Genomic DNA, 11,334 nt, shown 5'->3' with positions numbered 1-11,334 from the left:
CTCTCTTTCTTTTCTCTACTGATTATACGGTAAACTTTGCTAAGATTACAAAGCTTGTTTAGAGTAGAATAAAGAGTACGAAGTTGGTATGATTAAACTATATTTCTTCAAGACTGGTACAGATGTATATATATACTTCGTGAGGTCTTCTTGTCTCTTGATTGACGTGAATCTTGAGAGATTGCAAACTAAGGGATTTGATCCTTGAAAGGGATCGTAGAGTGATTCTTTCCAAGAATAAGATTTTACTTATGTTGATTTGATTCCAGCTTTTAATTGTCTTCCTTTGATAGAGGAATCTTCAGTGCATAGTTTCACAATCTTGACTTCCTTTAATTTATGTCCTTCCTATAATATCCTCCATTAATCTGCTGCCAAATCCTTGATTGATTTTTCCTTCGAATTTCCGCTACTCCTTCCTTTTTCGTCTCTAATCTTCGATACATCCTTTTCATTGCTTCAGGAGTGTTTCTGCACATAGAAGATGTGTTATTTTGCATCATTAAAATAAACATAGATCTAACAGGTCAAACTTAGGAAAATTCTAAACCTTTAAATTGTCAACTTTCGCCAAATGGTGTCGAAACCTTCTAGAAACATCCAAATGCGAATTCGGGCATACTCCCAAGTCCAAAATCTCCATCCGGACCTACTAGAACCATCAAAACTCATATCCGAGATCAAATACACAAAACTCAAACTTGGTTTACTCTTCAAACTTAAAGTTTCTAATGAAAATCATTCATTCAAATCAATCCCGAACCACTCAAAAATCAAAACTAATGATGCGCTCAAGTCATAATGCACCATGTGAAGCTATTCGTAACCTCAAACCGTTGAACTGAATGTAAATGCTCAAAATGACAATTGGGTTGTTACAAAAAATATGTTTTTGAAAAGTACTTTTGAGAAATTTAAAGCTAAATCTTTTGTTAAACTGAATAATACTGCAATATTAATTATTTGTTTTTGCACACATGATAGACATGGATGGTGTGTCTAGATGACAATATAAGTTAAAATGAAATAATATTAGAGCTGAGCCATTTGTTGGACATTCATGGGATAACAATCATGTAAGGACCCTGAATATGCCTTCCTAGCAAGAATTTGATTCACAGCTTGTGTTGGATGGAAGGCATCCCAAAAGAGGTATTGATCTCTGTTGAAGCAAGGCACTGCCAATGGAAGACATGTTATTAGCCTCCCAACGCCACAACATCCTCTGTCCTTTACTTCAAACCCTGCAACGCCACAACCATGAGAATTAATAGCACCATTCTTTCTCTAATAATGGATATTTTTGATCTCTATTGGATGTTTTTGATCTTACCATAAACAGAGGCATTGTTGAATATCTCGATAAATCCTCCAAAAGTATTGCCGTAAATAAAGATGGAGTTAGGGTTATCTTTGTTTAGTTGATCAACAAGAAACCTAAGTTGTGAATTAAACATCCTAATCATTTCATTCACAATAGAGACACACTTTCCTGGTGGAGCAAGACCAGTTCCAACTTGGCTAGGGATACAACCCAGTGGTCCAATTGCTCCCAATAAAAACTTCCTTAGTCCTATACCATGAAGTGCCTGCAAATAATGGACAAATTAAACTCAGAAGTAAACCCTAAAGTAATTTTTTTTTGATAAAGAGGGGTTAGTACGTATTACCAAGATTTGCCTAGAGTAATGCTTTATGAGGAGATCAGCATAATCTCTAGGCTTGTAATTGGAACTCGTTGTGTACAATGAAGGTTGCAAATAGTTGTTGATGTAGTCATTGTTGCCAAGATTCATTACAACCAATGACTTTGCAAGATAATAGCTCAAGTCTTGATCTTCCATCTGCTGTTTTAGTTGATTCAAGGTATCTTCGAAATTTTGAATCTGTTGATTCAAGCTGAACCTTTCTCCCTAGTAAAAAACATCTAATGTTATAAGCTATAGGAGAAGAATTCATTTACGATTTCTTTTTGAATTTTAAGTATTAAGAGTTAGCTCACTTTGACGAGTATTGATCATCACCTAATTTCGTACGTACAAAATATTTTCATCATCACTCTATCATCTTGTTTAAAAGTTTATTACAAGTAGCATGCCATATGAAGTGTAGGTTAGAAACCTAGAAGATATAATAATTAGCCTATTACAATTAATTAAATTACATTTGTAGTATAAGATTCTTTTGTTTCTTTTTTTACAATTGCAGTGGATATAATTATAGCCTGTTTGGCCAAACTTCTCTAAATTCAAAAGTACTCTCTTTTTCTTCAAAAAAATATTTTTTTTTCAAAGTTGAAGTGTTTGGCCAAACTTTTAGAAGAAAAAAAGTACTTTTGAGTAGAAAGAAGAAATTTTGGAGAAGCAGAAAACTATAGCTTCTCCCCAAAAATACTTTTTTGAAAAATACTTTTAAGAAAAATAGACTTAGAAGTACTAATTGCTGCTCAGAAGTACTTTTCAAATTAATTAGTTAAATACAAACTGGTTCTCACCAAAAGTACTTTTGAAAAAAATACTTTTGAAAAAAAACACTCCTCAAAATAATCTTATTTTTAAAGCTTAGCCAAACTGGCTATTAAACTCATAAAAGAAACTATAAAAGAAAGGTTCAAGGTAAAGATTGATGACAAATTATACAAGACTTTTGCCTGTCTCGTCAAGAATTCCGGCTGCAGCTGAAGCATAGTTCACTCCTTTCGAAATATCACTGCCCATGGTGATAGTAGCTGTATAAGCTGGAATTAGAGGAAGTCCTAGCAGATCACCTACAAATTTTAACAAGATTAATTGTAGATGAATGTAACAGAGAAAAATATGAGCAAATCCAAATTATTACCTAAATAATCTATCATGGTTCTTCCATTGCAAAATCTCCCTGTGGGTCCTATAAAATCAACTCCATATGGTACATAATTAGCCTTTGCCAAAGAGTTTGGGAGATAATTATTATTTCCAGGATCTATAAGTGAATCCCCAAAGGCGAATAAAGCTGTAAACTGTGGCACTGCATTAATGGCTTCTTGAATGGAAAGAACAACAAGGAAAAGAACATTCCATGTCATAAACTGGCTCTCCATTGTGTTTTCTTTTATCCTATCCAATGCGTTAACTTCTGATGCTTTGCTATTAAAGAACAATTGTTTCTACTTTCTTGCTTTAGGTTAACCATTTTTCCCTTCTTTCCTCCCTATATTCTTGCATGTTTTTCGATTCACTTTTATTTCTGTTATATTTTGCTTATTATCTTCTTTTTTTGCCATTTGTTTGATGTTGTCCAGACTTAGTTGTATTTCTCCTATGGGTGCCTACATTCCCATGCCATATCAATGTTATGGTATTTATATGCTGAAATGTGCTAGTTGAAAATTCGTCCATAATTTGAAAGAAAATTCTTGATTGTTTGGGATGTGTAAGTTGTAGGAATAGTGTGAGCTTGCCACCTTTTTCTGACGATCCGATAGGTTGTTTTGAGTACTAGCCCTTATTTTCGTATTTCGAGACCTCTATTAGCTCCACTATTTCTCGATTTGTGTGCGCAGTCCGTGTCTTTTTTTTTCCGAAAAGATTTTATGTGAAAATTTGAAGAAAATATGATTTTTGGCTTTAAAAATAACTTGAGTTGACTACGGTCAATATTTTGTGTAAACGACTCCGGATCGGTATTTTGACGACTCCAGTGGGTCCGTATCGTAATTTTGAACTTTGACGTATGTCCGAAATTGAATTCGGAAGTCCCTAACTTGACTTGACTTGTTTTGTCGAAAGTTAGTAACATGAAACTTCAAATATTTCCTAGGTTTGATCATAGGTTGACTTTATGGCTACCGAGTTTGGGTTTTGATTTCGGGACTTGGTATAGGTCTGTTCTGCTATTTGAAACATATCTACAAAATTTGGTGCAAATCAGAGTTGGTTTGATAGGATTCTCATGTGTGATGACCTGAAAGGTCATCTTATGTTTTAGAACTCGATTCCGTATTATGAAGCCTTTAAAACCGCATTTTATTCCTCCTCGATTTGCGTGCGCAGTCGGGAGTGTTTTCGAAAAACTTTTATATTGAAAGTTGATAAAAATAATAATTTTGCCTTCCAAAGTTGATTTAGTTAGATTTCGGTCAATGTTTTGAGTAAACGGACTCGGACTCGTATTTTGACAGTCCCGGTGGGTCCGTATCAAAATATGGAATCTGGGCGTACGCCTGGAATTGAATTCTGAGGTTCCTAGCTTGAGAAATGAATTTTTGATGAAAATTGAAAGTCTGAAAATTAAATGGTTTTAAGAATTTGGTTAATGTTTGATCTCGTTAGTATCGGGTCCGTATTTTGGTTCCGGAGCCCGGTACAGGTTCATTATGATATTTAAGACTGGTCTGTGAATTTTGGTGAGAAACAAAGTTGGTTTAACGTGATTCGGACGTCCAGTTGAGAAAATAGAAATTTTAAAGTGTTCTTGAGAATTTCATTTGATTTGGTGCTAAATTCGTAGTTCTAGGTGTTATTTTGGCGATTTGATCGCGCGAAAAAGTTCGTATGATGTTTTAAGAGTTGTGTGCATGTTTGGTTTGGAGCCCAGAGGGCTCGGGTAAGTTTCGGATATGCCACAGAGTGAAAATTTGACTTAGAGCATTGCTGGTTCTGCAATTTCTATGACTGGTGTCTGATCTCGCATTTGCGAGATCAGTGTTAGCATTTGCGAACATTCCCCATGCTGGAAGGCTCGCAATTGCGAGCAAATTCTTCGCATTTGCGAAGTGTACCTGGGCCAGCACTAGTTCGCATTTGCGATCTGGAGGTCGCATTTGCGGGGAGCCACTTTTCGCATTTGCGGACAAATCTTCGCAATTGCAAAGTGGGAAATGGGCAACAGTGATCGCAAGTGCGATCAATTGGTCACATTTGCGGAAGGAACACAGTTTGCATTTGCGAACTATTTTTCGCAAATGCGATGAAGACAGGAATGTGAAACCTTCGCATTTGCGGGGCTTGCATTTGCAAACCCCTGCAACTGATCAAAACTTAAGTTTGACGGGATTTTCTCCCATTCTCCACATTTTTCAAATTCTAGAACCCTAAGGCGATTCTCCCAAGACCAATTCTTCCCCAAAACTTTTGTAAGTGCTCCTAACCCACTTTCTTTCAATTACCCATTACATTTCACGAATTTTCAACCTAAATTCTAGGGCTTTCATGGTAGAAATTGGGGGTTTGGGTAGAATTAGGGATTTTTGCATAATTGGGATTTAGGCCTCAAATTGGGGTCAGATTTCAAAACTAATTACATATTCGGGATCGGGGGTGAATGGGTTTCGGTCCGAACCTCGAGTTTTGACCAAGCGGGCCCGGGGTCGATTTTTTACTTTTTGGGGGAAATGTTGGGAAACCTAAATTTATGTATTGAAATTGATTCCTTTAGCAATATTTGGTGTTATTAAGCTAATTATGGCTAGATACGAGTGGTTTGGAGGTGGAATCTAGAGGCAAAGCGGTAATTATGTACAAGCTTTCTGTTTGCTTTGGTTTGAGGTTTAAATATTATGAAGAGTTTTGAGTTAAATTCTGAAATTTCTGTACTTATTGAGTAATTGTTGCTAATATGGTGGGATCGGGTTGCGCGCCGCAACAGGAGGAATAAGGGTGATATATTGAGGAGGAATAAGAGTGAAATACTATTATACGGTGGGATTAGGTTGCACGCCGCAACAGGAGGAATAAGGGTGGATTGATATGGAGTAATAAGGGTGAATATTCATATTGATATTGATATATGGTGGAATCGGGATGCGCGTCGCATCAGTTTATGTGTTTATGTATCTTTCTTCTACTGTGTAAGCTATTGGGTAGCTTTGCATTTCACTTAAGGATTGGTTATAGCTGGATACTGATAAGACACTTGAGTTCTGTATTCATTCCATGCAAGTTACTGCTTTTTTTGCCTTGTCCTTCTTTCTACTTTTATTATACACTATATGCAGGTTATATTGTAATTTCCCCGGCGTAGCCTCGTCACTACCTTGTCGAGGTTAGGCTCGGCATTTACCTGTACACGGGGTCGGTCGTACTGATACTGCAATCTGCACCTTCTATACAGATTTTGGAGCAGGTAGTGGCTGATCGAGAGGTCGGGTGCAAATATTTTTAGCTAGGAGATCAAGGTAGTCCTGCTGGCGTCTCCTTCTATGCTCCTACATTTACTGTTTTTATTTCCCTTCATAAACAGTTATATCTTCTTTGGAACAAATGTTTGTAGCAAATCTTAGTGTGCTCGTGGATTGTGACACCGGATTCTGAGTAGTAATAGCAATAGTATTGGTAATAGTATATAAACAGAGAGGCTATTTACTTACTTTCGTATTTATTTCTACTTGCTTTAGCTTGTTTACTTTTAATCACTAAAACGTAAAGGTAATTGGTTAATAAAACTCTAACGTTGGCTTGCCTAGCAAGTGTGATGTTAGGCGCCATCACGGTCCCGATGGTAGGAATTCCAGGTCGTGACAAGTTGGTATCAGAGCACTAGGTTGCCTAGGTCTCACAATTCACGAGCAAACTTAGTAGAGTCTGGAGGATCGGTATGGAGACGTCTGTACTTATCTTCCAGAGGCTATGGAGTTAGAAACAGTTTCACTTCTATTCTTCTCTGTCGTGCGAATTTGTTCTCTCGTTGCTAATTGAACTCTTCTACTCTTGTTCTCTCGCGGACGGTGAGAACACGTACTGCATCTTCAGCCGGGTTTTATGGCACAAACCGGTGATGGATCAGTTATGTCCTCTGAGGCTTTATGGAGATTGGATAGGTTTACCAAGCTTTTCCTAGTTTTCAGCGGTGCATATTCAGAGGATCCCCAGGATTATCTATACAGTTTTCATGAGGTGTTACGGAATATGGGGATAGTGGAGACCAATGGGATCGACTTTGCTGCATTTCATTTGTCGGGTTCCGCCAAGAAATGGTGGAGAGATTATTTGTTGACCAGACCAGCTGGTTCGCCTGCTCTTACTTGGGACCAATTCTCTCAGATATTTCTTGAGAAGTTTCTTCCTGTTACACTGAGACTGGACTATCACAGGCAGTTCGAGCATCTCAAGCAGGGTAGTATGACCGTCACTCAGTATGAGACCCGCTTTATTGATTTGGCCCGTCACGCTCTTCTTATACTTCCTACCGAGAGAGGGTGAAGAGGTTTATTGAGGTACTTGCTCATCCTATTAGATTGTAGATGGCTAAGGAGACTGGGAGTGAGATTTCTTTCCAGGATGCAGCCAATGTTGTCAGACTAGTTGAGATGGTTCTAGCTCAGGGGAGTGGTCAGGGGTCTGACAAGAGGCCACGTCACTCCAGTGGATTTAGTGGGGCATCATCTGGCATTCCATTCAGCACAGGCATCCTCCCAGGCCGTTTCATTCAGCACTTCAAGCATCTCATGGGGCTTCAGGGAGTCGTGGTCTTTATGTACCTTCTCCGGGGCAGCCAGCTTATAGTGCACCACCAGCTCTTATCAGAGCACCTACTTTTTAGAGTTATTATCACGGTCAGTCGGCTCGTCCGGGTCAGTCTCAGTTTCCACAGCCACAGTATCAGGATGGATGTTTCGAGTGTGGTGATTATAGGCATATCTGGAGGACCTGTTCGAGATTAGTGGGCGTTCCGCCATACCAACAGGGTTCTCGTGCAATGATTCTGGCACCGGGCGCACTATCGCCCGCTCAGCTAGCTAGAGGTAGGGCTCAGGGAGCCAGAGGTATAGGTCAGGCCGTTAGAGGTGGAGGCTAGCCAGCAGAAGGCCGTCCCAGAGATGTGGTTCAGAGTGGTAGGGCCCAGCCCCGATGTTATGCTTTCCCAGCTAAACCTGAGGCTGAGTCATCCGATGCTGTTATCACAGGTACTGTTTCAGTTTGCAGTAGATATGCTTTAGTTCTATTTGATCCAGGGTCTACATACTCCTTTGTGTCATCTTACTTTGCTTCATATTTGGTTGTGACTCGTGATTCTTTGAGTGCTCCCGTGTATGTGTCCACATAGGTGGAGGATTCTATTGTTAAGGATCATGTCTATCGCTCGTGTGTGGTTATTATTGGGGGTCTTGAGACTAGCGTAGATCTCCTACTTCTCGATATGGTCGATTTTGATGTCGTTTTGGGGATGGATTGGCTGTCACCTTATCATGCTATATTGGACTGTCACGCCAAGACTGTGACCTTAGCCTTGCTGGGGTTGCCTTGATTAGAGTGGAGAGGGACTCCTGGACATTCTACCAGCAAGGTTATCTCTTATATGAAGGCTCGGCGTATGGTCGAGAAGGGGTGTTTGGCTTATTTGGCTTATGTTCGTGATTCTAGTGCGAATGTTCCTTCCATGGATTCTGTACCAGTTGTTCGGGAGTTTTTAGAGGTATTTCCTGCAGACCTGCCGGGGATGTTACCCGACAGGGATATTGACTTCTGTATTGATTTGGTTTCGTGCACTCAACCCATTTCTATTCCGCCATACTGCATGACCCCGCCAGAGTTGAAAGAGTTGAAGGAGCAATTGTAAGATTTTCTTGATAAGGGCTTTATTAGACCTAGTGTCTCACCTTGGGGTGCGCCCGTGTTGTTTTTAAAGAAGAAGGATGGATCGATGAGGATGTGCATAGATTATTGGCAGTTGAACAAAGTCACCATTAAGAACAAGTATCCATTGCCGAGGATTGATGACTTATTTGATCAGCTTCAGGGTGACAAGGTGTTTTCAAAGATCGACTTGTGGTCTGGCTACCATCAGTTGAGGATTAGGGCATCCGATGTCCCTAAGACAGCTTTTCGGACTCGATATGGGCATTATGAGTTCCTGGTGATGACATTTGGCTTGACTAATGCCCCAGCAACATTTATGGATTTGATGAACCAGGTGTTCAAGCCTTACTTTGATTCTTTTGTGATTATGTTTATTGATGATATCTTGATCTACTCCCGCAGCCGAGAGGAGCACGAGCAACATCTTCGGATCGTACTTCGGACTCTGAGAGACACCTAGTTATATGCTATGTTTTCAAAATGCGAGTTTTGGTTGAATTCAGTTGCTTTCTTGGGTCACGTTGTATCAGTAGAGTGTATTGATCGAGTCCAACCCTACACCACTACAAAGTGGCAAGAACGGTCGATGCTGCTTTTACCCGAGAAGGTCGGGATCGAATCCACAGGGAGCTAGAACAATATTTGGAGTTGGATTTCTATCTAATCTAGCAGTGCGTAGTGCTCTTGATTACACTTCCAATCATATTTGTTTGTTTGTTACTTCTAATTTTATGCTAATGATATGCGAAATTAAGCTAAGTATGAATGCTTGTAAGGTTTTCTAAATGGTTAACGAGGCACTAGGGAAGTGACTTTCCCCTAGGTGAATACTTGATGGGTTCTAAAGCCTAAGGCAAATTTGTTATGTTTGGGATCGCGATATAGCCAATGCACGACACTACTCACTCTATACCTCTTGGTAGCTTGAGTGACTTTACCCTAATTGACTTTCTCAAGACCAATTGGGTGTCAAAATTATGCAAGCAATGTAGGCTCAAGTCGGGTATTACTATCTCTAGGTTTAACCCTTTAATTGGGGCTATCAATCTCTTGAATACGCCCGAATTCCTTGTTGGACTGATTTTCCTAGACTTAAACTCTCTTTCTCAAGAAGAGCCCAAGTCAGAAAGGCACAAATTAGTGTTTGCAACCACTAATTCAACATGGAAAACACAAATCAGTCCAAATATTAACCACCCATAAACATCTAAGCCTTAAAACAAAAGACCAATTAAATACCCACACTAGGGTTGAGCCACAACCCTAGCTAGTGGGTCTAGCTACTCATAATAATGGAAGAAATCAGGTATTTTGATGAAGAACAACCCATATAATATGATTACAAACTAAGAATTGAAGATTCAATGTTAAACCAACTATAAAATTACTCAAAATAGGCTAAAACCTCCGTTCATGTGCTCAGCTAAAAAGATAGATGACCTAAAAATCTGAAAAAGAAGTATTTATACAAGGCCGAATTTTCTGGACAAAAATACCCCTGATGGAGGTACCGCGGACCCGGAAAATGCACCGCGGCCGCAGTGAGGCTTTTTTTGCTTGATTTTGAGTCTCTGAATCTGTCCACCGCGGACCGCATAAAATGCATTGCGGCCGCGGTGGCTTCACTGCGGTCCGCACAAAATGGACCACAGACCGCAGTGGCTTCCAACTTCCAAACTCCCAGCTCTCTGAATCCCCTCTCCGCGGACCGCATAAAATGGATTACGACCGCGATGAGGCTACTGCGGCCGCGAAGAATCTACCGCGGATCGCAGTGCTTGAGCTTCCAAAATTGCATCTCTCTGATCTTTTCCACCGCGGACCGCACCAAATGGACTGCGGCCTCGGTGGGTCTGTTGCGCCTGCAGTGGATTTTAATGCGAAGCGGTGCCTTGACTTGCTTTTGGTACTTGTGCAGGTTTCACTCCTTTGTTTGAGCTGGTTTTACTACTTGCCACATTTTTTACCAAACCCTGCAAACAAGTACAACATGTAAGCCTTTGAGACTATTTGTATACATTTTAAATCAAAACTCAAGTAAAAAAAGAGTGTAAAATAAACTAGAACCCCTAGTTATCAACTCCCCCAAATTTAAGCTTTTGCATGTCCTCAAGCAAACAAAATAATTCCCACCTCCTTAAGAATACAATCAAGAAAATTCAGCTGACCTAAAGTGACCATATCTAGCATCAATTGGGACTAACAATTGCCCTCAATTCAAATGAATCATTAACAACATTCAACCTTTTAAACACCATGGTTTTAGTGCAACACAAAAACATCAAGAATTGACTCAACTCATCAAGGAAACTCTTTCTACTACTTTGGTCATTGTGGGACCCAAACTTATACTAGTCAACTCTCCATAAGCAAACCTCACTTTTAGGTTGTAGCACTCAGAACGAGGATTGTGGAAAACACACTCATCTCTCTCAAGGAAAGGTCACAAGTCTGGCTCTAAGTACCATAAGCTTGCCCCTTATGTGAGTCACCACTAATGTAAGCTTCATTCAACTCAAGATCATATAGGGTTTTTGTAGAGATATAGTGAAGGCTTTTGGTTCAAGGTAGGAAATATTTGGTTTAAGTAGGTTCCATCTTCCCTTAAGCACTTTATTTGCTTTATTTTGGCACACATTCTCTTGACTTTTTAAGTCATTTGCTTCTTTCTTAGGGGTTAGAGAGACACACTGACACTCTTTCTTGCTCATTTCAAACCTTTTTCTCCTTTCTAAACTTTCCACGCCTTTCATCACTTTACTTTTATTGAATCCCTTCA

The 11,334-nt window shown here is 39.7% G+C and overlaps 1 protein-coding gene across 1 annotated transcript; it reads right to left on the bottom strand.

Moving 5' to 3' along the window:
* Positions 1–1,032: 1,032 nt before the first annotated feature.
* LOC109207648 (GDSL esterase/lipase At5g08460-like) lies at positions 1,033–3,079 on the bottom strand. Its single transcript, XM_019370597.1, has 5 exons — positions 2,839–3,079; positions 2,640–2,767; positions 1,671–1,913; positions 1,334–1,589; positions 1,033–1,244 (listed from the first exon to the last, which is right to left on the bottom strand). Exons 1-5 carry the CDS (start codon positions 3,077–3,079, stop codon positions 1,033–1,035), a joined length of 1,080 nt encoding a protein of 359 aa, XP_019226142.1.
* Between the last annotated feature and the right edge of the window lie 8,255 nt (positions 3,080–11,334).

This window comes from Nicotiana attenuata, unplaced genomic scaffold, assembly GCF_001879085.1.
Source record: "Nicotiana attenuata strain UT unplaced genomic scaffold, NIATTr2, whole genome shotgun sequence".
NCBI classification, from domain to species: domain Eukaryota; kingdom Viridiplantae; phylum Streptophyta; class Magnoliopsida; order Solanales; family Solanaceae; genus Nicotiana; species Nicotiana attenuata.
The sequence above is the reverse complement of the archived record's forward strand: the minus strand, read 5'-3'. Positions and strand labels throughout refer to the sequence as shown.

What these genes read in the sequence shown, in the direction of transcription:
- LOC109207648 (XM_019370597.1), bottom strand. Translation starts at nt 3,079, where the DNA reads ATGGAGAGCCAGTTTATGACATGGAATGTTCTTTTCCTTGTTGTTCTT. An exon ending in AACCATGATAGATTATTTAG is followed by an intron (nt 2,768 to 2,838) that starts GTAATAATTTGG and finishes TAAAATTTGTAG; the next exon opens with GTGATCTGCTAGGACTTCCT. An exon ending in ATTACTCTAGGCAAATCTTG is followed by an intron (nt 1,590 to 1,670) that starts GTAATACGTACT and finishes CATTATTTGCAG; the next exon opens with GCACTTCATGGTATAGGACT.